Source organism: Diplodia corticola, assembly GCF_001883845.1.
Source record: "Diplodia corticola strain CBS 112549 chromosome Unknown scaffold9, whole genome shotgun sequence".
Taxonomy (NCBI): Eukaryota; Fungi; Ascomycota; class Dothideomycetes; order Botryosphaeriales; family Botryosphaeriaceae; genus Diplodia; species Diplodia corticola.
Window position 1 is genome coordinate 124,698 of NW_017971488.1, and position 26,914 is coordinate 151,611.

At 57.0% G+C, this 26,914-nt stretch overlaps 10 protein-coding genes across 10 annotated transcripts; 7 read left to right on the forward strand and 3 right to left on the reverse strand.

Annotated features, from left to right (window-relative positions):
• Positions 1-212: 212 nt before the first annotated feature.
• On the forward strand, positions 213-1,685 carry BKCO1_900033 (uncharacterized protein; the record flags this gene model as incomplete). Its single annotated transcript, XM_020279855.1, has 1 exon — positions 213-1,685. The coding sequence occupies one exon, from the start codon at positions 213-215 to the stop codon at positions 1,683-1,685; it is 1,473 nt and encodes a 490-aa protein (XP_020133206.1).
• Positions 1,686-6,495: 4,810 nt separating this feature from the next.
• Positions 6,496-8,310, forward strand: BKCO1_900034 (g-protein coupled receptor; the record flags this gene model as incomplete). The annotated part of the gene is made up of 5 exons (XM_020279856.1): positions 6,496-6,749; positions 6,880-6,945; positions 7,004-7,142; positions 7,190-7,254; positions 7,314-8,310. 5 exons carry the CDS (start codon positions 6,496-6,498, stop codon positions 8,308-8,310), a joined length of 1,521 nt encoding a protein of 506 aa, XP_020133207.1.
• Positions 8,311-10,316: 2,006 nt separating this feature from the next.
• Positions 10,317-12,038, reverse strand: BKCO1_900035 (dna primase large subunit; the record flags this gene model as incomplete). The annotated part of the gene is made up of 3 exons (XM_020279857.1): positions 10,317-11,105; positions 11,194-11,735; positions 11,849-12,038. 3 exons carry the CDS (start codon positions 12,036-12,038, stop codon positions 10,317-10,319), a joined length of 1,521 nt encoding a protein of 506 aa, XP_020133208.1.
• A 296-nt stretch (positions 12,039-12,334) lies between these two features.
• Positions 12,335-13,589, reverse strand: BKCO1_900036 (4-nitrophenylphosphatase; the record flags this gene model as incomplete). The annotated part of the gene is made up of 4 exons (XM_020279858.1): positions 12,335-13,003; positions 13,081-13,172; positions 13,326-13,467; positions 13,524-13,589. The coding sequence occupies 4 exons, from the start codon at positions 13,587-13,589 to the stop codon at positions 12,335-12,337; spliced, it is 969 nt and encodes a 322-aa protein (XP_020133209.1).
• Positions 13,590-13,868: 279 nt separating this feature from the next.
• BKCO1_900037 (trna (adenine-n-)-methyltransferase) lies at positions 13,869-15,302 on the reverse strand (the record flags this gene model as incomplete). The annotated part of the gene is made up of 3 exons (XM_020279859.1): positions 13,869-14,858; positions 14,916-15,145; positions 15,200-15,302. The coding sequence occupies 3 exons, from the start codon at positions 15,300-15,302 to the stop codon at positions 13,869-13,871; spliced, it is 1,323 nt and encodes a 440-aa protein (XP_020133210.1).
• A 377-nt stretch (positions 15,303-15,679) lies between these two features.
• BKCO1_900038 (calcineurin-like phosphoesterase) lies at positions 15,680-17,420 on the forward strand (the record flags this gene model as incomplete). Its single annotated transcript, XM_020279860.1, has 3 exons — positions 15,680-15,694; positions 15,744-16,586; positions 16,641-17,420. 3 exons carry the CDS (start codon positions 15,680-15,682, stop codon positions 17,418-17,420), a joined length of 1,638 nt encoding a protein of 545 aa, XP_020133201.1.
• Positions 17,421-18,737: 1,317 nt separating this feature from the next.
• On the forward strand, positions 18,738-21,267 carry BKCO1_900039 (het domain protein; the record flags this gene model as incomplete). The annotated part of the gene is made up of 2 exons (XM_020279861.1): positions 18,738-20,079; positions 20,138-21,267. The coding sequence occupies 2 exons, from the start codon at positions 18,738-18,740 to the stop codon at positions 21,265-21,267; spliced, it is 2,472 nt and encodes an 823-aa protein (XP_020133202.1).
• Positions 21,268-21,872: 605 nt separating this feature from the next.
• BKCO1_900040 (uncharacterized protein) lies at positions 21,873-23,404 on the forward strand (the record flags this gene model as incomplete). The annotated part of the gene is made up of 2 exons (XM_020279863.1): positions 21,873-22,062; positions 22,281-23,404. 2 exons carry the CDS (start codon positions 21,873-21,875, stop codon positions 23,402-23,404), a joined length of 1,314 nt encoding a protein of 437 aa, XP_020133146.1.
• Positions 23,405-23,660: 256 nt separating this feature from the next.
• On the forward strand, positions 23,661-24,113 carry BKCO1_900041 (uncharacterized protein; the record flags this gene model as incomplete). Its single annotated transcript, XM_020279864.1, has 1 exon — positions 23,661-24,113. One exon carries the CDS (start codon positions 23,661-23,663, stop codon positions 24,111-24,113), a length of 453 nt encoding a protein of 150 aa, XP_020133145.1.
• Positions 24,114-25,568: 1,455 nt separating this feature from the next.
• On the forward strand, positions 25,569-26,907 carry BKCO1_900042 (neutral protease 2; the record flags this gene model as incomplete). The annotated part of the gene is made up of 4 exons (XM_020279865.1): positions 25,569-25,884; positions 25,934-26,360; positions 26,414-26,820; positions 26,876-26,907. The coding sequence occupies 4 exons, from the start codon at positions 25,569-25,571 to the stop codon at positions 26,905-26,907; spliced, it is 1,182 nt and encodes a 393-aa protein (XP_020133148.1).
• Between the last annotated feature and the right edge of the window lie 7 nt (positions 26,908-26,914).

A 26,914-nucleotide genomic window follows, 5' to 3' on the forward strand; every position in this document is an offset into this window, starting at 1 on the left:
CACAATTTCTTTAGGGCTTCTACAGTCACTTCGTTAACACCCTGGTGGGCAACCACTACGACAATGTCACTTATAACCACAACTATTGGTCGCCCACCTACTTTCTCCTCCACCACTCCAACATCTACAAACCCTGCACCTACTCTTCAACTCTGGTTACCCGTTCGACGGAAACCACCAACAACTTAGAGACATCGCTCTTTCTCGACTCCATGCCTCCTCCACAACAGCTACCTGATAGGGCTACGCCACGTAGCCGAACGAGAATTCTAGCCGATCCCATCTTCCACAGAGCCTTTTCGTTCAACCCCACTCCTCCAACCCACCGTGGTTTCCCGACCAGCGGCGGCAACCCGATCCACAACAACAGCACCCCGACGAACGACGACATCGCCGAGCTTACCATCCGCGACATCGAGAACTTCACCCTTTCCTACCTCCGCAACGAATACTCCCCCCGCCCCTTCGACCACGGCCCCGTCCGCGCTCACAACCCCGCCGCCACCCCCATCACCGGGGCATCATCGCACACCCTCCTCAACAACCTCCCCACCACCACCACATCCTCCCCCTCACCCGGCCGCACCATGCCCGCCAACCCCACCCGCTGGGCCGCCATCGGCCGGTGCCTGCGCTCCCACGACCCCACCACCAACACGCCGACAGCCGCGACCCTCGCCACCGCCGCCACCAACCCCTCCACGCGCCGCGCCCTCGGCGACAGCGCCCAGCTGCGGACGCACCTCGTCGCGCGGCGCGCGCCGCTCGCGTCGATCGAGCAGCTCGAGGCGGCGGTCAAGGACTTTTCGCGCCTCGGCCGCTTCAGCCGCGTGCGCACCAAGCTCGCGCGCGCCGGCGCCTTCGCCGCGCTCGCCGCCCGCCTGCTGCGCGACCAGGCGCTGCTGGGTGCGCTGTGGCCGCCGCCGGGTCCGCTCGTCTTGCCGCGCGATCCCGTCGCGAGGGCGGGGCGGGACCTCCAGGCGGCGGGGGCGGAGGTGTTTGTGCGCGTCGACGCGCTGGATGATTATGTGGTGAGGGGGTGGGCGGTGTGGAAGTGTAGGTGGTCGGCTGGTCGGGGTGTTGGCGGGTTGATGGGGAAGAAGAAGAGGACGACGACGACGACGACGCCGCTGGGTGCGCTGCGCGTCGGTGGGCAGAGGCTGCATGCGTTGCAGATCGCGGAGAACCCGGCGGGTGCGTGCTGGGGGCATACGCATCGCGAGTACATGGCTGCGGACGATTTGCTGGATATCGGCAGGGGGGAGAGGCTGGTCCGGAAGATTGAGTTCACGCGCGAGTGCAACGATTGCGGCGTCAAGCACCGCCATGAGGTGCAGCTGGTTGTTGGACCTGGCGAGGAGATGCCGAGGGAGGGCGAGCTGCCGGCTTATGACGACCTGGAGCCGCTACAAGAACAACAGCAGGAGCAGATGGAGGAGGAGGATGAGGTTGCAGAGCTGTATGCGCAGGCTGAGGCCGAGGCGCAGGAGCAGGAGCGGATCCAGGCGGCCGTCCGGTACGAGGCTGGCTACGCGTCCGATGCTGAGTCTAGCAGCGGCGTGGAGTCCGGTGTCGATGACGAGACGGACTCTGATCTTGGATTTGAGTTCGAATCTGAGCTCGAGGCGGAGAGTCTACGACCGTTGCCGCTGATCATTCCGCGTGCGATCCTCCCGAAGCCCTAAGCGTTGAGGTACATCTCGTCTCTGCGATTGCACCCTTTGTTGCAATAGTCGAAAGACATGGAGGCTTAGGCCTTGATGGAGATTACTACTCGATTAGATCGTGGACCGAAAAACGCCATGGGACTTCTGTTTGTGGTATTGTGGAGTTGTACCTGTAGGAACAGGAACTTCAAAAGGGCGGAATATGGAGATTACTATGGCGAATTCTGGCTTCTGCACTGTTGAAGTCTTCATCTGCTAGCGTAAAAGTATCCTCTGGATTTGATTTTGATGGAAAGGTTGCTGAGACTACCTCTGTACTCACTTCACAAGAGGCTTAGATGAGATAGAGGTGCCCTATAATTCACTAAAATGATGTAGACATGTGCGCTAGCTATTCGATTGAGTATAACGATGCACCCATGATCATGTGCTGCTAGGAAATTGTAGGATACTGCAAGCTGTCAGCTGCTCTGTCGCCACCTCTTTCATATATCCACGCATGTGAGCCCCTTGGGCATTCAAACGACAATTTCTACACTACTTTTGCAATCTAGAACCATTGAGGCGCTGCACTGGAAGGAATGTGACGATTCATTGATCCTCTCGTCACGTGTCCACTTTGATTCCCTCTTTTCTTTTTTCCAATGCCGCGCAAGGCTACTCCGAGCCACCATTATATTGATACTGTGAAAGCATAGTCAGATAAGTGTGCATCGCAGAGCTTTGATAGCATCGTGAAACAATGAGCATTAGCTATTTGTGTTGTGAAGCAGCTCAACAGCGTTAATGCTTTTGACGGTACCCCCCGAAAGGAGAAAGAAAGAAGGAATGTGCATAGATTTGGCCAGCATGGTGGATAAATTCGCTGTCTAATGCAAGATGCCATATATTACATTTATATTCGTCTCTGTGTACAAGCGAATTACCTTTGTATACAACGCCTGCTTAGAAAGACCCTCACGTCGACTACTTTGTTCACAATAACAGAATGAAGAACCGCTCAGAGCAATAACCGGGGGTATATTACCCAAGCAACGCCACTCGTGTATATATACCCTCTCTCTGACTCGTTTCAGCCCCCAGAACGCCAAAAGCGCCCTCTATCTCGTATCTTTCGAAGCGAGTTGATTGCCGAATTTTGTTGTAGTAGACGAGCACCATTTTTCGAGGCTCGTAACCGAGCTCCATCCTGTCAGAAATATTGAAAGGATGGTTAAATATTCCTAGCTTCTTCATTCCCGGAGTCGTAAAGAACAGTAGAAGAGTTGGCAGAGCTAAGATCACCATATGTCCAATGGCCCACAGTGAATGACTTACTGCAAAGGTCTTCAACGTAGCTGAGCTCCGCACGAGACCGAAAGGCGCGGTGCACGTATTGAAACTGGTGGGAAAGTACATGGCTCATACCTCATCATAATCAGCCAGCTGTCCAATCACCAACGCTAATCCGAGAATGAATCAAAAACGGGATGGCGTCGACGCACGTCGAGGGGGGCCACGGGCCAGGGTGCAAGGATTGTGATCCCATCCGGAACCAACCGGGGCTTCCGTCATTCTTTCATTTCCAACACCCTGGGTAGCCCACGCGACGACTTCGGCGATCCAGATTGATCCACTCTGGAGCGCTGTCTGACAAATGTCACGCCATCTAAATTTGCCGAGCTTAAAATTCAGCCGTAGGCATGGGTCTGGTTTGCGCAGATCCAATGAGAAAGCGATGAAAAATGGGCGAGCAGCGGGGTTTGTGGACCACTTCAGTAAAAACCTGATCAGTCCGCGCGGCGGCGTGTCTAGCCCCGTGGCTGTGAGAGTTTGAAGTCTGCGAGAAGAGGGTGGGTGGTTTTAGATAGAGTGCTGAGGGTAAGTTATGGACTGGAAACAGTGCGCAGAAGTGGGGTATAAGCGTGCGCGTTGCCTAACACAGTGCATTTGAAGGCCTGCATGTTGATATGTACCACACGGCATTGAAGCATCTGGGGGAAGGTTGATTTCGAAGTGTGGTGGACGGAGCAAATGCCGCACGGGAATGGCGGCAGTGTCATCGGCAGCGGGTGGGGCGCGACCAACCACGTGGGAGACATGGAAGACCCCATTGCAGTGGATGAAGCGGCGTGAGGAGTTGCATGAGGATGTCGTTGTACCGTGTTGACGTCGAGGGTGGCGCGTGCCAAGGGCTCGTGTGGAGCAGATGGCGTTTGGGCAAGGCAACGCAATTGGTAACGAAGCCGTCGGTCAAGGTGCCGCCTGACTCTCCAGGTCTTTGGATAAACTGGCTCGACGGCTCCTAATGGCGCAAGCGATTAGCCAGGTGTTTCAGCCGGCTTTGTAGACGGTAGCTGTAGACGGTTCTGAGAAGGAATACCGGCAATAGTCCACAGTATAGCCGGAGATAGAAGGGAAGGGTGCGTCCGTTTTGTGGGTCGAAAGCGATGGTGATGCAGTAGTCAAGTAGTTGGGGGCGGCCAACGATCAGGCCAGGTAGGGATGAGGATCGTTTCCGAGAGAGACAAGCGCTTGGGCTGGGGCGGCCGGATTCTGAAAGAAAGCATGTGAAGCCAGTTCAAAAGGGGTGGTAGAAGGTGGCCGGAAGAAGGAACGAGTGAGGCAAGTCGCGGAAGGCAATTTGCGGGGTACGCGGGCAGTGGGCCCGGTGCTGGTGCGGGGGAGTCGGGGGGTGATAGGGGCTCCACAGCCGGGGAAAGCGATCCCGAGTCAGTGGGCCGCTGCTCACTTGCACTCACCACTGTTCTTCCTCTTGTACGCCTCGGCGTCCGTCGCTTACCCGGCTCTGCTGCGCTCCGGCTGCGCGCAATAAGGCTGATCGATGGCCGCCACAGCTGGCCGCCGCGCAGGCCGCAGCGGGCGGCATGCCTGCATCGCTCTGGGCCGGCGTGTTCCACTCTCTCGTGCAGGTGGCCAATGGCCGCTCAGCCCGGGCCGTTGTTTGATAAGCCCCCAGCGGCGTCAATCAGCGACGAGACAGCAAACGGCCCGGATTTGGTGAGCACTAGCTGCGCTTTATCTTCACACGGGGAATAAATACCTACTCATGGCGCTGGCCGGCTGGCTAGTCGCTCGGTGCCTGGCCAGAGTCAGTGCAACACCGGGGTCCATGCTCGACTGCTGCATCCAGCCAGTACTATTGCACAAGGAATAGAAAGAGCACCGTCCATGGCCCGAGGAAACACCTCCGCCGTGTCCACGAGGGCCCCGTGTGGCAAGCTACCCGGCTGAATCGCTACACAAAGGGAATCGGCCCTCACGCGCCGTGTGTGACGACACACGAGTGCCCAAATCAACGACCGGCGCCCTGACGATCGCGCACAGCCAACGTTATGAGGCCTTGGACTGGGCTGACGGCAGTACCGCTGACCGTGGCTTGGAGGAAAGGCGTGGTCGTCGGCTCTGCCATCTCCCAGCTCTCACGGCCGTGCTCCGTCGGCCGATGGCTGAGGCGAGCACTGCACCGAGCTTACGCTCTCCGCAGTGACTGGCTGGCTGCTGGGGACTGAGGTGAGCTCTGGGGCTCGGCTTCGGGCTGGCTGCACACAGGCCCCTGTGTGCCCTCCCAGCCCGCCGGCGCCAGGGTTTCTCTACCACCTGATCGCGGAGCCTCGCCAGCTTGTCGCCATCACGACTCGCCAAGGGATGCTTGATAGCAGGACCCTACCGCTCGTGCTCCCGTGGCCCCTTGCTGGGGCCGCTTCCAGCCGTCGATCGCCTGCTCGTCGCTTGTCGGGCTGGCCGCACTGATTCAGCGCTGACGCCGCATCAACGCTGCCCTGCTCAACAAGGCCCTGCGGTTCTGCCGGCACGCGTTTCGAGCCCTGGCGGCGGTAGGTGCGCCATCCGACTGGCTGGCTGCAGCTTCCCAGCACCCCGGGCGCTGCGGAGACGATGGTGGCTCGTGGGCCTGGGGTGTGAAATAATCGATAGTCCGCCCTCCAGTGCCATGTCGCAGCACCGCTCCACTCTACTATCCTTTCCGCCTGCTCCACAGGCAAGCCCGCGTGCTGCCCGACCTGTCGGTGTGTGCTGCCAGCGAAACCCTCTGTGAGACCAACAGGCCCGTCCATCACATCATCCTTTTCTGTGCGACGTGCCACCGGCACCCTCACTTCCACTCTGCGCCCTAGGCCGTGGTGCCCGTCACCGCAACACCATCCTTTTGACTATCCGCTCCCTGGCCCCGCACCGTTCTGTTCTGTTGCGCTTGTCGAAGCAAACGAGGCGGAATACTGCCAGGCATCAAACACTGCACTCTCCCGCCCGTACCTGCAACTTCCCTGCGCTGCTGATTGGATTTGCACGTGTACCGACGCTCATTACCGCCCAATTACCAGTCTTTCCCGCCGGCACCGCACCATCCCGTATCTCGACATCCGGCGTCTGTCCACGTGGAAGAGTGCAATACCGAGTGTTGTGGGCGCGGGTTCCGGATCGGCAAGAGCGCGTAACTGGATCGAATATCAGCCCTTCGCGGATAAGGGCATTCCAATTTGCCGGCCTCGTATGGAGAAAGAAGCACGCTTGCCGCCGAAGATCATTTCCAGTCGTCGGACGTCGAGGGCGGGTTAAGCGTTGGGGCCAGCCGACTGACAAGGAAATCGCACGGCCGCGCCTTCCTAGCTGCACATCTAGTCTGCTCCCACAATCAGCATCGCGACTGCCGCTTCGGCCCAGGACCAATTAAGCGAGGAGCCCTGCGGCGGCAGATCCACCGTCGGGGCCTTGTCCTTCTTTCCTTCCTCTCCGCCCCGTCTGCACACCTCCATCCTCCGCTCACCACTTGCGCGCACACAAGACGTTCGCTCGCACCGCCGCCAGGATGACCCCGGCCCAGGAGGTTGTCCTCGAGAGCGTGGCGCGCACTACCTCAGCCATCTCTTTGGCCGGCTGCCTCTTCATCTTGCTCACATTCGCCTTCTTCCCGGCCTTCCGCAAGCCGATCAATAGGCTCATCGTCTACGCATCCATCGGTAACATTCTGACCAACACCGCCACTGTCATCTCAGTTGCTGCCATCCCCAGCCATGGCGGGTCTTGGTCTTTGTGCCGCTTCCAAGGCTTCTTCATTCAGATGTGAGTTCATCATCTTCAGCCTCACTGGCTAGCGCCATTTCCACCTGGGCGTGTCGACCTCTCCTGCATCAGTTTCAACTTTAGACGCAGCAAGACCCTCCTGCACGGAAACATGCTAACTCCTGATAAGGTTCATGCCCGCTGATTCTCTCTGGACCCTTTGCATGGCGCTGAACGTTTTCCTCACGTTCTTCAAGTAAGCCGGCCAACTTCTACTGCATTCCCGATCGGCAATTGACTAACCAAGCACACAGGAATTACAATGCCGTCGATTTGCGCAACCTTGAATCCCGCTATGTCGTTCTGTGCTACGGTGTTTGTGCTATCCCGGGCATCATCTATCTCGCCTTGGACCATTCTCGGCTTAGGACGGAGATCTATGGAGATGCACTCGTAAGTTGCCCAGGTGAATGTAGATGGATGAGGCTAACTGAGCAAAGCTCTGGTGCTGGGTGAGCAAAGACTGGGAATGGATGCGCATCGCATTCTTCTACGGACCGGTCTGGTAAATTCGCTCCTCTGCAACATTTAAACAGGGCCTTTACTAACAAACACCCGCCTCAGGGTCGTAATCGCGGTGACCATCTCCATCTACTGCTACACTGGACGCGTCATTTTCAAGCAGCGCAAGGCTCTCCGTGCCTTCTCACGCAGCAACGAGCAACCGTTCCCGCAGATCAAGAACCCTTTCAACATTACCAACGCTGTGACTGCTGTCACCGAGGTTGTCGTCACCTCCGAGGCCATTCGATCCGAGGACAACCTCAGGACTGGCGATGTCGAAGCTGATGCGCGGAGCTCTTACTCAAGCACAAGGAAGCTGAGTGGCACCACAGCTGGACAGAGCACTCATCGCAACAACTCCGAGCCTGGCGACAACCCCCCTTTCCATCGCTACGAACCCGACAGCGCCGTCTGGCCCTACTCGAATGCTGTATCCGGTGGCAATGCCGATCCCAAGAACGTCTTTTCGACTTCCGTTTCTGCAGGCGCTCCTGTGCCCGCTGAGCTCCTTCTCGACTTCGAAGGCCCACGCCCCACTAGTTCGGGCAATGGCAACCGCAAGGGCTCGGGTGGTCGCCATGCCAACGATGCCGCCTGGGGCTACGCAAAAGTGGCGTTCTTGATGTTCCTCGCTCTCTTCGTTGTCTGGATCCCGTCAACCGTCAACCGTGTCTACGCGCTGGCCTATCCGGATGAGGTCAACTTCCCGCTCAATGTCACTGCGGCCTTCGTCTTGCCGATGCAAGGTTTCTGGAACTTCGTCATCTATGTGTGCACATCGTGGTCTCAGTGCAAGAACGCGTGGGCCGATGTGCGCGCCCTACTCTCGCGCGGACTGACCTTGAGGAAGAAGCGTTCGGACCCTGATTTGGAAATGACTGGAGCGCCGGGACCGAAGCCGAAGCGTAGGTCCATCGCGAGTGAGCTGTATCCGGAGAGAAGGTACGGTTATACGGGACACCACTCTGAGCGATCCGGTGTAGATGAGAAGGACGACGCCATCACTCCTTGTAGTACTCGTCCGCCCACGAGCGAGGACGATGTGAGCGGACGCTAGTCTTCTCATCTTCTGGTGGTTGAGGGGTCACTCAGTCATTTTTAGCCTTCGTAATGCGTGCGCGTTTCTGAAGTAAGTACAGTTTCATATCTTTATGATCTAGCGCCTGCAGAAACTGACACTGCGCTCTCTATAGGATACCCCGGTTGTACGAATTCAACTTTTCTTCATTTCGACTTTGATTCTCCATTCGATGGCCCCATGATGAACGTCTACTAAAGCAAAACATAAAACGTTCGCTCTCCAATGAGGAATGACTTGATTCATTCTTGTGAGGGAAGGCCAATTGATGGAGAAGATTTTACTTCCAGCTTTCTGGATTGAGGAGATTTCAATAAACAAGAATGCGGTGGCTGAGCTTAGGTGCAGATACAATTCTGACGCCTGAGGAGCTTACAGACATTGAAAAGGAGAAAAAAAAAAGAATTCCAACGAGATAGCTCTCTCTATTACGGAAACATGACAGGGGATAGAATCGGATTTCCAACGCAGTGTGCTTATGGAGACACACTGAGGTGCAGGTTGGGCAAGGTCAGCTGAAATCTTAACAAGACCTCTCTCTGTGAACCAGACTTCGGTTCATAGTACATAATCAATTCAATGAGAAATATTCTGGTTGCATCATGGGTTTCTGCTCAAAGCATTCGCACGGATGACAGCGGGTAGTCACTTGATGAAATCTCCCATAAGACCGCAGCAGCCACTTACGGAGCCGAGTGTGTATGCACACATGACCACTTCCCTCCCCCCCACGCCATGTGTTGGCTTCAGTCCTTTTGCGTCACTATCCTTGCAGCCGCGTGGACCGCCGGCACTACGGGCCGCATGCACGTCAGATCCGTCTTGGCTCGTCACTTCATATGCAAGCCCTTTCCCTGCTGCCCGCTGACCCCTGCCGCCCGGTGCTGTGCGGCTTTTGCCAGCAGCAGGACATGTTCCACAAGGTACGCGTCCGCGCGTATATGTATTATGCTGCCCTCCCTCCCGCAGGCCGCGTCTCCATCCACTGCTTTGAGCACCGTCTTCGATCAGTCATCATGCAAGGACACCCCCGCTGCTTGGTTGATCTGAGACGCAAAGGAACTCATGGGGTGTGTGGTTCTGGCGTGTCGTCAACAAATACCTGGAAAACTTTCCCTTCGATCATACTGGAGTCCTTGCAGTGGGCTGTTGATGTTTGTGATTGGATGATGCATCATCATTTGCAGAAAGTGGTGGTGTGCTGCATGACACGCTAGGAATGAGGGTGTGCGTGCGAAAACTTTGATGCTGCGCGGCCTGGATTGAGGGCGATGAAGATAGAGTACCTAACCGGCTGCACGAAAAAAGAGGTAGCAGGTCAGGGGAGTGGAGGGGCGAGTATGCTGGTGTTGCTGCTGTATCTGCGAGCACGGAGTGCAGTGGTGACTCGCAGATGTACCGTGGGAAATTCGCTGGCATTAAATAATCTTGTTGTTCTTGCATTCAAGCACGTGGGTGAAAGAAACTATTCTGTGGTGTCTCCGTGGACAGTCTTATGGCGTTCTGACTTAGACATTTCCTAGGCTCTTGCATAATGGTGGAGGGAAATAGATGGTGATGAATACCCTTTGCAGAAGTGTGGTGTTATTTCACCTATAGTTTCACCTGCACTATCAGTACATACAACACTGTTCAATGCGAGCTTAGTACGGATGAGCCTACGGCCACTCTTATAAAATGCGTTACCGACGGATTTCCAAAGACGCAAGTGACTGCGTTGAGCCATCCATAGATATCAGCATCATATGTGAGCTGGGGAAGGGCCAAATATTATCAGAGTATCTAAAGATCACCCAAAAGCAGTGGAATCTCGTAAATACCCAAAAGTTTGAATAAGAAATAAAGAAGTGTACCATTGTCGATGGACGATCGTAATCCGACCCCGTCACTTTACCGAACTCCCTGAAAACGCGATAAAATCCAAGCTGAATCCAACACTATTCCCAAGAGCATTCCGACGTAGGTTTTACGCATACGAGCCTCCATCAACCCTGCGACCTGATGTTCTCCCTTAATGCACTGCCTCCCTCCTCTCCCAAGTGTCCCAGCAAGAAACTCCTCTTGAAATACTCGTTCGGGTGCAAGATGGTATCCATCTGACTGGCGCCCCACGTCCCCTCGTCCTTGACCTTCTTGATCTCGCCCTTGTGCTTCCACTCAAACACGCGGTTGCACGCAATGTGATACCGCTGCCTCTGCACATCGTCCCTGACCTCCTTCAGCACCTGCCCGTCATGGACGCCCGTCTGCTGGAGCATCGAGACCAAGTTCTCGGGCGCGAACGACCTGTACGGGCAGCCGTGCGTCTGGCCGGGGCCGGGCAGCGGCTCCGTGGTGAGCTTCTGGCACGAGTACGGCGTGTAGCCGCGGCCGCGGCGGTTGGCGTCGCCGCCGACGTCGCCGTAGGCGTGGCGTACGTTGTAGCGGTACTCCTTGTTGAACTTCTCGTCTGTGATGAGCTTGAAGCTGCGGCGCCAGAAAATCAGACACTCTTCCAGCGAGAGGCCGATGCCCTTCAGGAAGAGCGTGTATTGCAGCCGACCGAAGTGCTTGAGGTGCGAATTCTGGCGGAGGGTGCGGTGCAGATGCTGCATGCAGAGGGGGAAATGCTTGGATAGCGCGTCGACGGAGGCGGCGGTGGGGGCGGAGAGGCCGTCGATGGCGGTGTCAGATGAGTAGGTGGTATCCGGCGCGGTGAAGTTATTTGAGAGGTGAGAGAGAATGGGGGAGAGTCGGTCATCCTCATCGAGGCGGGGTAGGGCGCGAGACGCCAACTACAAAACATGTTAGCACTCATCTCAACCGGATCATACGTTCAGTAATTGCGAGCGCCCTATTGGGTGTGGCGCGAGAAGTACTTACCAGCAATGCCTCGTCCAATCTCCTCGTGTACTCAGCAACAATCAAGCTTGATTGCTCCCTCACAGGTACATAAGCCACCCCTCTCCTGATAAGCACCTTCCTCTGTTCCACCAGCTCCGGCACCTTCTCCCAATCTACTTTGAACCAGCCCTCCTCCTCAGCTCTTTTACCTCCTGCCGTCGCGTTGAGCAAGTCCTGACCCAACTCCTTCTTCTCTTCCTCGGTCACCTTGTCCCACTGTCCACCCATATCCAAACTGTCGACAAATTCACGTCTTTCGTTCGCGTTCTCCTCCCGCCAGCGGAGGCGGAATAGCAGCGTCTCCAGGCGCGCGAAGCGGCGGCGTAGGTCCTCGGTCGCGGAGAAGGCGAGGCGCAGGATAAAGTGTGAGTAATGGTCTTTCTTACGCTCGGCATCTAGCTGGGTGCTGCGGCTGCTGTTGCTGTGGAGCGGCAGGTACTTCTCGAGAATGGGCGTCATGTACGAGGCCGTTTCTTCGGGGGAGCGGTTGCGAAAGCTACAAGCTTCGAGCTCGGAGAGGACTGCATGGCAAGGATGTGAGTAACCTCTTTTCAACCGGGAATGCAAGCAGAGACGCTTGTATCATGGTGCCCATAAGGCGCGTGAGTCGATGAGGAATGGCAGCGTTGCTCACCCTTTAGTCTCGCAATTGCCCACTCCTCAAACTCTTCGAGCGTGATTTCTGCGGTAGGTGGTACGGTATAGAAATTAAGCCGGTGCTTGTAGTCCTGCTCCCTCCATGTCGCCTTTGCGAATTGGCGTTTCTTGTGGTCGACATCTGCGCGCCGCTTGGGATCGATGCGGGTAAAGGATGTACGTTGCATGTCGCTGGATTGCCAACGCTGGCGCCAGTTTATGAATCGAGAGGAGCGGGGGAATATGTATGTCTGTGGTGGTGGAGAGCCGAGTGTGGTGAAGTTGGCGGGCGAGATGCTAGAATGTTGCGGGCGGCGCGCGCTGGGAGACGCGAGGCGCGTTCGCGTCTTGACAAGGATGTCGCATCACGCTAGCAGGGGCCAGTAATACCGAAATCGATGCCCCAGGCATCCAGGTGTAGCTCATGCATGTCTAGTGCTATCTACCTCTACCTTCTAGAGTCTACTTTCTAGCATCCTCGGATTTACACCAGCAGGTCGCCCAGAGTGTCCGCATAGTACGCTGGCTTCACACCTGTTCCATCGCCTTCGCCCAAGAAGTCCTCCTTCTTGCTAACGCCAGTCAGCACGGCGAGCGTGCCGCCCAGCTTACCCTCAATGCCGAACTGAATGTCGGTATTCAGGCGATCGCCCACCATGCACGTCCTGCTGCGGTCAAAGTGGAATTTGCCCACCACGGCGTCTAACATTGCCTGGCTGGGCTTCCCCAGCGACAACGGATGCGTGCCGGTCGCGGTGATCAGCGGCGAGCTGACTGAACCAGCGCCGGGGAACAGCGTCTTCGCGTTGGGCAGCGTCGAGTCGATGTTGGTGGCCAGGAACTTGGCGCCCCTCCTCAAATACGCAAACGCAAGCGAGTACTTCAGGTAGTTGACGTGGAAGTCAAGACCGGCCAGCACCACGCCAACCTCCGGATCAAGCGCGGAGCCGTTCGCGATCGCCTCAAAGTCGGACTGCTGGACATCGCGGCGCAGGCTCGGGTCGGTGCCGCCAATGTAAGGCACATTCTCAGCCTTCAGCTCCTGCTCGATGCCAGACTCGCCCAGAACGAAGACCTTTTTCTTGCCCGCTGGTAACTCGAGGATGCGCGAGATGTAGACCGCAGCGCTGTAAGCTGAGCCAAAAACTTCCTCCTGCAAGAAAGCGGAAGTGTAAGTACGACTGCGGATGTAGGTGCGCGTTTAGAGGTCGAGAAGGCAGGAATCCATACCACTTTAGCGGGAATGCCGAGCTTGTCGAACTTCTGCTTATAGTCTGCGCGGCTCTTGGTGCTGTTGTTGGTGACGAAGATGAGCTCCTTGCCTGGGACGTGAATGAGCGACCACATGCCTCATCAAGCGCCCATCGCAGATGCAGAAGCGAAGCACTCACCCTTACTCCTTAGCATCTCCAGTGTTTCCGGGACATGGTCGAAAAGGTGATCCCCAGACCATAGTACGCCTATCCTTCATATACCATCAGCATATCCGTACTTTTGCTCTTTGCGCAGGCTTGAATCGTGGAAGAAGACGGTCGGCGGGTGCCTGCGAACATGCGCGAGAGATAGGATGGGCGCGGAATGAGGCGGAAGCATACCATCGCAGTCAAACAAAAAAGTCTAGGGATGTCAGTCTTGGAAACACAACGCAGGGCCGACTGCGACGTCGGACTCACGTCGAACTTGTTGAGGAACTCCTCGATGGCGGCCTTGTCGCCGGTCAGGTGCTTGGGCTCCGCCATTTTGAAATCGCACGAGGATGGGGAGCGGAAAGTGGAAGGTTGAGGCTGAGGCCGAGACGGTGACTGGAATGGCGGGGCTGACTTGATCTGATCTGACGTTTGGCCGGAACAGCGCCGGAGATATCGGACTTTTCCAGATGACGGTACAGCTGCTACAGAATACCAAAAGATAAGCGTAAATTTTGATATACAAGGCTCAAGCAGCCTGATGTTGTTACAGACGCCTTATGTACATTTTCCCCCCCCCTAGCTCAATGAATCCTACCCGAGCAGGCAAATCTAAGTCTTAAAACGACGCCACAGACCTACAAATCCGCCAACACCCATTGTCAAACCAGTTTTGGGCCGGCAGACGTACTTCCAGCTAGCGTCGCCTGTCTGAAGCTCTTCATTCTGCTCAGTCTCGATCCTTTCTAGATCCTTTGCCTCCTCTACCGCTTGTTCAGCTAGATTTTTTTCTTTCTGGTCACTCTCGGCAGCCGCCTCATCAGTATCCACTTCCTCATTCTCGCCATTCAAACTCGTGCCGTTTGCCGCTTTCATCGCCGCCTTAGGTTGCACCGCTCTAAGATCCCACTCTCGAACGGTATCACTTCCCCTCAGTTCAACAACCTTGTCAAGTGCGAGTGGCAGCCCCAACTCCCTGACTCTCTTCACCGAGTCGGCAATTTGCGTAACACTTGGGTTGAAGACTGCTAGAGCGCCGTCCATGTGGAGGGCCTGGGATACAATCTCCAGATGATCCTCTGCTGAGGGGAGATCCAGGAAAACGTAGGACAAGAACGGCTCAGGCCCTTTGGTAGCATCTCCTTTAGTCTGCGCTGTGAAGCGTGCCTTGATCCAAGCCGAGACATCCCCAACATGGAAATCAATGGCATTGGCATACATGCCGCGGCGGAACCCGCTGACAATCTTCTTCGCGTGCTTTGAGGTCTTCGCCTTGTGGTCTACGGTATGGATCACAGCCCTCCTTTGCCTCTTCCAAGACTCAAGAGTGTGCTCCGCCATGTGGTCGACAATCGTCGACTCATACGTCACTTCCTCAGCGGGATGCTCCGGGTCTACAACAGGTGTATATTCCGCCCTAAGAGACTCAGGCAACGGGGGATTGGCGGCGTGGATTGCACGCGCGAGGTGTAACGTGAGACCGCCATGGCCGGTTCCGGCCTCCAAGATCTCCAGCGGTGGTGAAAAGGCAGCACCCGGCTCAGTAGGACTCACATGGATGTCAAACAGATTTACAATGAACGAAGCATCTTCAGGGTAGATCTAGAAGACAGCCGCATTAGCATGTCTTGAGAGCCCAGTTGGCGGGTGTGAACGAACAGGAGTGACGATCCGTGGAGTCATGCGCACGTACTCGTCGAGCGTTGGCTCCTGGATGCGGTACTGGGTCTTCGTGGTCTGGAGATTGTCACGGATGCGCTTGCCGATGATGTCGCTATGGGGGAGGCTGCCGTGCTGGTTGACGATGACAACGCCGGCCTTGAGTGGCTTGGTTAGGATGCCCGGGTTGCGGGGGCGGTTTCTGTCCCGCAGCAGAACTACGTCGCCCTCTAGTGGCGCGGATCAGCGCGGAGCGACAAAAACGCAGGGCTGGAGAAGCCTACCAGCAAAGACCTTGGCGTGGGCCTGCGTGCTCAGCGAGCGGAGGCATTGGCGGCAACGCGCGGGGGCGCGCAGCGCCGGCGAAGGGCGGGCGAGCAGGTGCATGAGGGCAGCGGGCGGTGTTTTCCAGAGTCTGCGTGCGATCTGCGCGAGAATCTGGGGTAGCGTGAAGTCGCGTCGGCAGCGGCGCGGTTCTGCGCCGGACAAGCGGCATCGACTTTGGGCGGGCTAGGCTGGCGCGAGTGCTAAACGGCCACGATTCAGACGAGCAGCCCGCGAGCTCTGACTCTCCACGCTGCGCTTCTGGCCCCTCCCCCCGGCACACCATTCCTTGAGCTGCTGCGCGCGAGACGATGGCTTGCTCGGAGCACATCGACCACCGAGCCGTCTGCTGAAACACCACTCGCCCCCTCGCCCACTGCCGCACGTTTCCCCCGACCCAGCCTCGCCGCCTCAGGGAGCTCACGAGATCCGTAGCCAAGATGACCCGCCGAATCGTACCTCGCCCGCCCTAAGCTAATCAGATCCCAAGCTAAATTGCTCCAGGTCCGCACCGGCATCCAGCTCGGCTTGCTCTTCACCACCATCGTGCTGATCCTCGTCTTCTTCGACAACCATTTCCGTGTGCTGCCGCAGAGCATCCACAACCACCTGCCGGTCCACCACCCCGGCCTGATCATCACCGACATCCATGTCCAGACCTGCTCCTCGCTCAACCCGCTGTCAAGCTGCAAGCTTGATCCCGACAAATGGCATCGTATCGAGAAGGACCTATACCTCGGCAGCGGCTGGTTCAACAAGGCCTACGTACACGTCAAGCGCAAGCGCGAGGAGGAGCTGAACCAAGATGACCGCGTCGTGCTTGACGTGCGGGTCGGCCGCCTCGACCCTTCAATGGGCGAGAAAGGCCAGGAAACGGCCAAGTGGGAGTCGCGTCCTGCCGGCGTCTGGCTGCTGCGCTCGAGCAAGCGCCACGACAGCGACTCCGACAAGGTCATCACCGCCATCGACATCCTGTTCGGCGCTGACGCCGTCGAACCCCGCCCGGGCTGGGAGGTCCGCGACACTCCCATGCTGCTGGACACGTCTGGGGAGGCGCAAGAGGCGCGCATCAGCGTCCGTCGTGGGGTGCCCCACAAGACCGACAAACCAGTGCCCAGGATCAAGAAGGATGGCAAGTTCAAGATCCTGCAGGTCTCGGATCTCCACCTGAGCACCGGCTTGGGCGCCTGCAGGGATCCGGAGCCAAAGGACCATAACGGGGGCCAATGTGACGCCGACAGCCGGACTTTGGATTTCGTTGGCAAGATTCTGGATGAGGAGAAGCCCGATATGGTTGTTCTATCTGGTGATCAAGTCAACGGAGATACCGCGCCGGATGCACAATCCGTAAGTTTCTTTTGCCCTTTTACGGACGACCAGCAATAATGACCCGCAGTGTAGGCAATCTTCAAGTTCGCAGAGCTTTTTATCAAGCGCAAGATCCCATACGCTGCCATCTTTGGAAATCACGACGACGAAGGCTCCCTTTCCCGTGCCGCGCAAATGTCTCTCCTCACGACTCTCCCTTACTCGTTGTCTGAGCCTGGGCCGAATACAATCGAAGGTGTGGGCAATTACTATGTCGAAATCATGGCACCAGGAAACTCGCAGCACTCGGCAATGACGCTGTACTTTCTCGACACGCACGCCTACTCGCCCGACGAAGCCAAATTCCGTGGCTACGATTGGCTCAAGCCGAACCAAATAACCTGGTTCAAAGACACGGCCCATTCCCTCAAGGACGCGCATAAACAGTACACTCATATTCATTTGGACATGGCATTCATCCACATCCCGCTACCCGAATATGCCCTCAAAGAGAACAGCATCGTAGGCACCTGGAAAGAGGGTGTCACTGCTCCGGGCTTCAACAGCCATTTCTTCGACGCCCTTGTTGAGAATCACGTGCTGGCCGTGTCATGTGGCCATGACCACGTCAACGACTATTGCGCGCTTGGCAAGGTCGATGAAGACCCCAAACTATGGATGTGCTATGCCGGTGGAAGTGGCTTCGGCGGCTACGGCGGCTATGATGGCTACCACCGGAGAGTACGCGTGTTTGACGTGGACATGAACAAGGCACGCATCACGACGTGGAAGAGAGTAGAGTACGGCGACACCAAGGCGAAACTGGACGAGCAAATCATCGTCGAGGGTGGCCAGGTCTTCAAGAGCGCATGAAAGCGAAAGAGGAACCGAAATGTCTCCTTCTCCACTTCTATTGATTTTGGATACAGCACAATACCCTAACCGGAATAACGCGTATTCTTGAGATGGCCGCGTTTTCCATTCCTCCCTTTTCTTCTATTCTCCTCTCTTGGGACAGTGAAGGACCAAGGCTGGGAAGATATCCTTTATATCCTTATCATTCGGATGGGCGGAGTGTGTGTAAAGAGCAGTCGGCTGACCAAGTGTATTGGCTCATCACTCTTCCCATTATTATTTCCTTTGGTTCATACGGGAGCCTTGTCTGATGGACTTCTGGACAGGATGAACGAGGGAGTTTTGATTACAACGGAGGAGAAACAAAGGAGTATGGAAAATGGAAAATGGAAATGGAACTTGGTGGAAGAAGGCTATTATTCCTTCTTGTTTTCCAACAACTGGTGTTCAACAGCGTGGAGTTTTGTGGCGTTGCGTTTCTCGCCTTGAATGCTCGTGGTCTCCTTGCCGATGCTGTGCGCGATTTGATGAGATACAAGGGCTGGGGACGCAAGGGACTGGTCGGAAGGCGTATTTTGGTTGTGCGATCCGTATATCACATTGTTCATTGGAGTATTTCGTTTCTCTGTGGGTGCACGCATGAGTGGTTGATGAACGAACGTCTGGTACTCGAAGCCGCTTCTGATCTACTACCATATCCTCGCTTTGCGTGCCAGAGCTGAACGAAAAGGGAAGGCGCATTTGTCTCAGGTATTAACTTGGCGTTGTGAGATAGAGCTTACGCGGCCTACCACGCGGCAAGGGGAACGGAGACAACAGAGAGTAGTAAGTGTAATTTTCTCTTCTTTTCCCTAGAATTTTCTTTTGCCAGACGCTCGGTATGCGGGCGGAGGATATTTTCGATGAGCATCTTGTTTTGAAAATGAGCAGGGCAATCAATTGAATAGGTCAAACAAGTCAGAGTGGGCCCGGGCCGAAGACTCGCTAAGCACAGGGATGGCATACAACTGCCCCTGGCGCTTCAATGATTTTTGTTGAAGTGTTGTGCTGACAGGCCAGGCGGCCACTACATTCATGGATAGAGACCACCCAAACAACGCACACCGCCGCAACCCGCTCCAAGCATGTACGCGAGAGGATGGCCAGGCATCAATCCGAGTCCTTACGTTGCCAACGAGGATGCAGCAAATGTGATTGGCACATATAAATAGCGTAAACCAGAGCATTGGGGGCCAACGCCGCGCGCATCACCATCAACCAGCAAACGTTGAACTCTCCCCACCACTAGGTACCGGGACGTTCAGATTAGCCTCCCAAGAAAGAAAGAAGAAAAAGATGGCCGACCACCTCTTCGGCACGTCGCGCCCGCCCCCCTCGCCGCTCCAGATCCCATACGACGGCCCCGTCTACGACGGCGGGCCCTGGCTCGGCTACCCCTCGAGAAACGGCTGGCGGCGCCCGGGATCGGACCACCTCTTCATCCCCGAGAGCCATGGGCCCCGTCTCGAGTGCTGGCTGTACTTTGGCGTCCTCCACGCCGTCTTCGGTAGCGGCGTCGTCCGCCACGACGACTTCCTGCGCTACGACGCGGCTGACGGCCGCCAGTACCTCACCACCGCGAACCTCTGGCGCTACGTCGACGCCGCGCTCGCCGGCTCCGCCTTCGGCCCGGGGGGGAAGAAGACGAAGACGAAGACGAACAGCGACGGCGCCAGCCCCCCCGCCCCCGCCCCCGCCCTCCTCGGCCCATCCTGCACGCAGTCCGACTGGGAAGCCATCGAGAACCAGCTCGGCGAGATGCTACTACTACACGGACGCAGTCCTGCTACGTCACTCCTCCGCCCGGCCATGGCCTTCGCCATCCGCGTCCTGCACGCGACGCTGTTCCTGCTCGTGCGCGAGACGCTCGGCCTAAGGCATTTCCGCGCCGTGCTGCTCCCGCAGGCGGCGAGCCGCGACGCGTGGGCCGACGCGCGCATGCGCGAGCAGCTCGGTTGGTGTCCGAGCGAGGTTGCGTGCTTTTCGAACTTCAGGTCCGTCTTGCCGCAGGCGTATGCGTTGCAGTTGGGGGAGCGGCGGCGGGGCCGCACGACGAGGGCGGGGGTAGAGGCGGGTGCGGCGGGTGGGCATGCTAGGTGTACGGCGGCGAGGTGTGTGGTGGATCAGGTTGTGCCGGGGACGTATGTGACGGGGCATTATGAGGGGGGGTGTCGGTGTGGGTTTGTGGGGGTGCCGGTGGAGGAGGTGAAGGCGGTGCTGAGGAAGGGGGGGATTCCGATTGTGCGGGTGCGGCGGGGGGGTGAGGGTGAAGGCCAAGGGGGGCCGTTGGTGTTGGAGGTGGGCGCGCATCGGCCGGGGAGGAACTACGTGGCGGTGTCGCATGTCTGGAAGGATGGGATGGGGAATGAGGAGGCGAATGCGTTGCCAGAGTGTCACTTGGTGCGGCTCAAGGCCATGGCGGCGCGGCTGCTTTGGGAGCGCGCGAATGTGCCTGGGGCGTGGGATAATCCCGTCAGCGCGCTGCATGTCAGCGGGAGGCATTTGCTGCATGCTGCTATGAGCCTGGCGCATACTCCGGAACAGGATACGTGGTTCTGGATGGACACGTTGTGTGTTCCGCTGGACGAAGAGACCAAGAAGATGGCGATCAGGGGGATGAAGAAGGTGTATGAGAGAGGTGAGTGGGCGTCCAAGGATGGGTTGTCTGTTGCGAACTAATGCGTGTGTGTGTCAAGCGCACCGGGTCATGATCGTCGACGCCGAGCTCGAGGATACTGCTGTGAGCGATGTTCCGAAAGAAGAGATCATGTTGCGGATTCTGGCATGTTCGGGCTGGATGCGGAGGCTGTGGACTTTACAAGAGGGACTCGCAGCGCGCAGGCGCCTCTATGTCGTCTTCAAGGACAAGATCGTCAACGTCCCAGACATGGCGGACAAGCTATGGCTGAAGCACCATCACGGGAAGTTCCACGCCTTGCAGGCACCGGTTGCACATGATGCTTACTCTCTGTGGTTCCAATGGTTCCGCACCGTGACGTCTTCCTACTCGACGTTCGACAAGGTTCTTGACAAGGCGGTGCCCATGGGCAAGGAAAATGAGATCATAGCCAAGCCTCACGACTTGGTGTCGATGAGCTGGAGCAACGTGGCGGCCAGAGACACAACCAAGGATGAGGACCGGCCGGTGGTATTCGCCAATATAGTCAACCTTGATCCAAAAGCCATCCTGGATATCAAGAAGAACGCACCCGAGCGCATGCGGGCCTTCTATGGGATGCTTTCGCATTTTTCACAGGAGATCATCTTTCTGCCTGGAGAGCGCTACGGGGAGGAAGGCTGGCGCTGGGCGCTGCAGCGCTGCATGAGCCAAGATGACCAGGTGTATGGGCGGACTTTGGAGACGCCGGTGAAGATCTTGAGAGAAGGGTTGCTGACCGTTCTTCCCGGATTCACTACTGACCTTGGCGGCTACGTGGCTGAACGGGATTCAGAGGGCTTCTGGATCGCAGTAAGCCGGACGGACGTTGACGATGACGGCCATGAGAAGGTCCGATACTTGCATGTTATTGCCAAAGAAAGACAGGCGTGGGACCCGAGTGCTCTGCATCACGTAGGCATCGTGTTCGAAAAGGCTTACGAGGGGGTCGAGGCCGCTCTGTTCCAAAATGGGGCAACAAGGCTTTCTTGCGTCGTCCTTTCACTGACGAGGAGAGAGGGCGATGTTGCCTACGGCCGATACGAGCTCTTGGCTGAGGCAACACGGCTTCCGGAGAACAGCCCGCCCCCTGCTGGTGGTGTCGTCAACCCCTCGCAGCCGTTGATGCGGGAATTGCTGCGGCCAAAGCAGACATGGTGCATTGGTTAGATCAAGGAGCCAGCAGTTCATCTTCGGGGCAGTGCCACAGCCGGTGGGGTGCATGTGTCCAAGTGAGTAGTCCAGGCACCCACAATGGATTGTTTTGAGGTCAAAATTCGACTAGTAGGTATAGCAGTATTTGAGAAGGATCGGTGAAGGTGAGGTGACGTCAAGATTGGTCTCCACTCTATGGCAAGGCATACTGTGAACCAGGTAGAAGCATGGTTGACGGCTTCGCATCATCACGCCACTTGCGGCTACGGCGGCTAACTTGGACATTTCTTACGGCGAATGTGCAACATGATTTTCGGTATATTCCTAACGATTGGAATACCCCTCACGAAGGATCGCAGTCAGCCTGGCGGGCGAGATGGTGTAGTAGGGATCAGTGCTCACCGCTACGGCGAGCGACTTCTGCCTTACAGCCGCAGCGTAACGAGCGGCGAGTAAGCTGAGGCAGTGAGTGAAGATCTCCACGTGCGGCGCAGCAAAGGACTAGACGCTTGGCGCAAGGCATAATTGTCTCGAAACGGGCAGCTAAAAGCACCTAGCGACCCGTGTCTGTGCTCACCTCGATATCCACCTCTCACTCACTCACTCACCCTTCTTCCGCCATGGCTCCCTTTCACCTCTTCACCAAAGTCTTTGACACGGATCTCCCAGCTGCCGCATTTTCCATGCAATGGCAGAGCCCGGGAGATGTTTTTTCTGTGCTTCTCCTCCTCGGCGGTGAGGTCATTAGCCGCGCCCTTGCACAAGTGGCCGGCACCGAATCCCTTGTCGCGCCTGTCGCTTTCTCCTTTGGTAAACCAACCTTAATTTCATCCTCCGTTTCCCCACTCCACCTCGACCGCTCTCTCTTAAAAAATATAAAAAATAAAAAAAGCTCCCGAGAGATCACACTGACTGCTGTCACAACACCCTCACCTTGCATGTCGCACACTGGATTATGATTCTCCAAACCAACCATTCCCACTCGCGTGCTCCTTCCCAGTACCGAGCATCTCAGCTAACTCAAATAGGTTGGGTCGCCTTCTCTGTGACTGCCCTCCTCTCCGCCGTCGGCGAGAACAAGCTGATGCCAGCGCCCGACATCTCATGCCGTGTCATCAACGGCCGGAGCGGATACGCCCGCGACAACTCCTCTTGGCTGATCGGCCGCCTGGTACGCGACTTCGAGTATTGGATGCCCGCCCAAACCAAGAACCACCTGCAATCCATGCTGGACCAGCGCTGGGAAGCAGACAAAGCCTCCGCTGCGCGCAAGCAGCTGCAGCAGCAGCAGGACGAGGACAAGCAGCCCCCGAACTCGCACCTCTCCTCCACAAAGATGCTCGACTCCACCGCCGCCACCACCACGACCACCCCCCGCCCGACCCGCACCTCCCTCTGCGTCACCGTCCTCGCCGCCGCCGCCGACCGCCCGGCCCACCCCGCGCCGGTCACCCACGACCTCGCGCACCTAATCGGCCTCGCGACGCTGCTCGTCCAGCTGTGCGTGGCGTCCATCCCGGCGGCCGTCTGGGGCGACTGGGCGGTGCTGGCGGTGACGGGCGCGGGCGCGGCGCTGGCGGCGGCGACGGCGGCGCTGCCGCAGTGGCGGCGCGAGCGGTGGGGGTGCTGCCGCCGCCGCAGCGACAAGGCGGTCGTGCTGACGCGCGGCAACGGCGCGCAGCACGCGCTCGTGGTGCTGGGCGAGGGCCGCGGGCTGGATCTCGAGGACCTCGCCGCGGCGGCGGCGGCGGGGGCGGGGGCGGGGCAGATGCATGGCGGTGGTTTGGGTGAGGCGAGTCGCACTGGGACGGTGGGGGCGGTTGGGGTGCTGTGCGCGTTGTGGGTGGGGTTGTTGGTGTCGGCGGCGGGGTTGAGGGCGCATTCGTGGTTTTTGGTGGTGGTGGGTGGGATTGGGATGGTGCAGAATGTTTATGTGGCGGGGGCGAGGCGCGGGCCTGAGGCGGCGGGCGTGCCGTTGGAGTTTAGGGAGGTGGTGGGGGAGGCGAAGGTGTTTGATACGTTGTTGGAGGTTGAGCGGAGGTATCCGCGGGTGGGGAAGAGCATGCTGGATACGTTCTTCCCGGGTGGGCATCTGACGAGGGAGGAGAGGGCGAGGTGGAGTGAGGTGGAAGCCGAGGTAGAGCGTGGGTGAAAGGTTGGCCAACGCGTGCACGACTTCATGTGGCACGTGGACAAAAGGTTCGAGGGAGAAGCGCGGCAGCCTGCGCCCTGCCTTGCTTCAATCACAGAATGATTTCCTAAACCGCTTAGGCCCAGGGTCTAAGTTCGCGTGATGGCGTCTTCGTGCAAGCTATTTAAACCGTCCTCGCCTCACATCCACAAACCCTCCACACCCTTCCTTCTTTTTCTTTCCCACTCGTTTGCTTCTGCTCACCGAGTCACCGACAATGAAGCTTTCACTCAGGCTCCTGATTGTGACCATCACGGTCTTGGCTTGCTTTGTCCTGACCTCTGAAGGCACCAACGGTGGACAGGGCGCCCGTGACTTCGGACCCCCGAACATGGAGAGTTTCCCAGCTGATTTGGCGGCTCTCGAAGAGGCGATCGGAGTGAAGTGTGGCGATGTGGACATGAGTGGAGCCGGTCCGAACCTCCAATCTCTTCCGCTCGTCTTGGGTATGGGAGCACCCAACCTGGATGCCGCCCTGGAGATTGAGCTTGCCAGGCTTGACTATGAAGACTTCATGGCTACCGCCACCCTTACCAACACCGGTCACTCCGCTCTCGATGTACTGCAACCTGGACTACTTCTGGACCCGCGCAACTTCATCGGAAAGATGCAGGTGAAGCACGAGGATGGCCCATACAGCAAGTGTAACCCTTCACCCTTTGGAAGCTAGCCACCAGCTAAAGCTAGCCACAGAAAATCAAACGGTTCCCTGGACGGAAATCGACCCCTACACAGGCGGTTACTACACGGCCGACGACTGGCTTCATCTCGAGCCCAAGGGTACCAAGAAGGTGAAGTTCAACGCTGCAGACCTGGTTAGTGAGCCCTTGGTTTCTTGTCGGACGAGCATGTAGTACTGATGTGTGGACGTGGACGCAGTTCGACCTTTCAACGGGTGGTGACTACGCATTCAAGATCGACACAACCATGTTTGCAAAGTATCAGGACAAGTATTTGATCTCGTTGCTCGTCGTCAGCAACGAGCTGCAGATGAAAAACGTCGACGGCGTGAAGGCCGCCCAGGGCATGGGTGCAACTAGCAAATTCGTGGACCCCAAGGATGATACCATCGTGTTGGGAAGCCCCCGCTGCGGGAGGCAAGGGTACAGATTCAGAGGGGCCATCAATTGGGCCGCGAGGATGGCCATAGATGGCGCTTGGGATGCTCTTGGACCGTACGAGGTCGAAGTCTACAACGATAGGTGAGCCGTGCACGATTCGCTTTCCTTGGGCGGAATTGCAGCTAACGGGGACAGATTCGCTTCGTTCTTTCATGCCTACGAGAAGGGAGCTAGATGCTATGTCGCAAGCAGATTCGTCGACATGGCTAAAGCCTTGTTGCGTAGTGGTCGTGGAGCGCAAAACTCGAACAGCATTTCGAGGATTCAATGCAACGACTTGTACGGCGTTTGCAACTTCGGCCACTTCAACTTGTACAGGCACGCCCAAGCTCCCTTGGTCATTCACGTTTGCCCCAGGATCTACCGACTGCGCCATCACGAGAGAGAGTGCTTCGTGGATAGCTTTGCTACCGCCATTCTTCACGAGATCGCCGTGATTCCAGCTCCTGGAGGCCGGAACGGAGCCCAAGAAATCGCAGATGGAATGCCAGAGTGCACCATCTTGACTTGGAACGACGCGAAGAAGAACGCTGATACGTATGTCTGGTTTGCGTCAGGTACGTCGTTCTCCATCCTTCCTAGTGGTATTGCAGTCCGTGACTAACGCCATTGTAGCGGCTCATCTCGGCTGTCCCGGCGTCTGAGATTTCATCCGTTGCGTCTCAGCAGCTTTCTTGTCCTTTTTGGTCAAGGTTTGCCGCATTGGACAATTGGGATATTGGAAGGTTGGGAAGCGAATCTGGAACTTTGAAAAGCACCGACGCTCACATGGCAAAACCCAAAAAGCTCAAAAGTGGATTTGGACGGTGTTGCTAGAGCAGAGCAGTAATTGAGAAACACTGTTTCCTGTTCTCGTGCACGTGTTTGGGAGGCGCAGTGATTACTCGGAGAAGAAGGAGCTCTTGGCTAGGCTACTGCTACTACCCTTACATGCGCCCGCCCCTTCGCCCTCTCCTCTTCTCTCTTCTTCTCGAACGAACTATTCATTCAGTCGAATCACAACCATGCAATTCGTGCTGCTACTCCTGTCTGCCGTGTTTGTGGCTGCCCACAACATGACCTACAACGCCTACTTCGGGCTTGCGCCAAATAACGTTTTCGCCTACACTACAGAGGACCTTGCTGCCAACGTCACCCTCGTCACCAAGAGCACTGCGGATGAGCATCTCCCCAAAGTCGATGTGAAACTTACCAATACGGGCAACACACTCATTGAGGCTGCCATCACAAACACGGGCGAGTACGACTTGGCCATCCTGAAGCTAAACAACATCTTCGACCACCGGAACGTTCGTAAGGTCGATATCAACGCCGCCACCGGTGAGCACACAAGTCCTACACAAGCTTCCCCCCTGATTTTCTGTGCTAGACGGAACGCCCCTCGCATTCGAGGGCATCTACGTCACACCAAGCCGTCGAACCACGGCCGACAGCTGGATCCACATTGCCAAGGGCGATGTCTTCGTGACCAAATTCGACGCCGCCGACTTGTACGACCTTTCCTCTGGCGGAAATTACACGGTCAAGGCCGAGGGAAGCGCCCCCATCAGGTCGTCCACCGGCTATACTGATGGCCAGCTTGTTTACTCGAGCAATACGCTTTACATGGGAGTAGATGGTGCCGAAGCTGCGCGGCACATGGCTGCCCGCCGCGACGCCGAGGATCGTGATCTCGCCGCCATTCAAAATGGCAGCGGTTGCACCGACGAACAATGGGAGAGGATCTTACAAGGCATGGCCTACTGCCACCGCATGGCCACGCGGGGAGCCCAGGGTGCCTACGACGGGGATATAAGGTACCGGTGCACTCGTCCATGAACAGTAGACAGATGCGCTGACATGACGCAAGATTCGCCGATTATTTCAACACGGATTTGCCTCTAGTGCGACTGTTCGTCCAATGCAAGCTCCTCGCCGTCGCCGATGCATGCCAGTTAGTTGGATCTGGAAAGGCGCGGATCACCTGTTTGGACATTTTTCAATTGTGCAACTACAACTCGCTCGCCGTGACCGACGCCCAAGCCGGCATCATCGTTATCTGTCCCCTCAGTTTGCAGTACTCCCCAGCCTTCTCTCCCGGGTGCCACCAACATGACCTCGCTACCACACTCGTCCATGAATTGACGCACATTGACGGTCTGCATACCTTCCGCGGCACCGGAGACTATGTTCCTCGCAATACGTGGCCGTATTGTAAGGACTTGGACTGGCTTGATGCAATCGATAATGCCCAGACCTATTCGTCCTTTGCGCAGTGTAAGTTTTCCGAATCACTTTTGTCAGCTCCTTCGAAATGGTAACAGCGTCACAGCTGTGTTTTTGCAGTGCGATCGGCCGTTCTAACGCAACG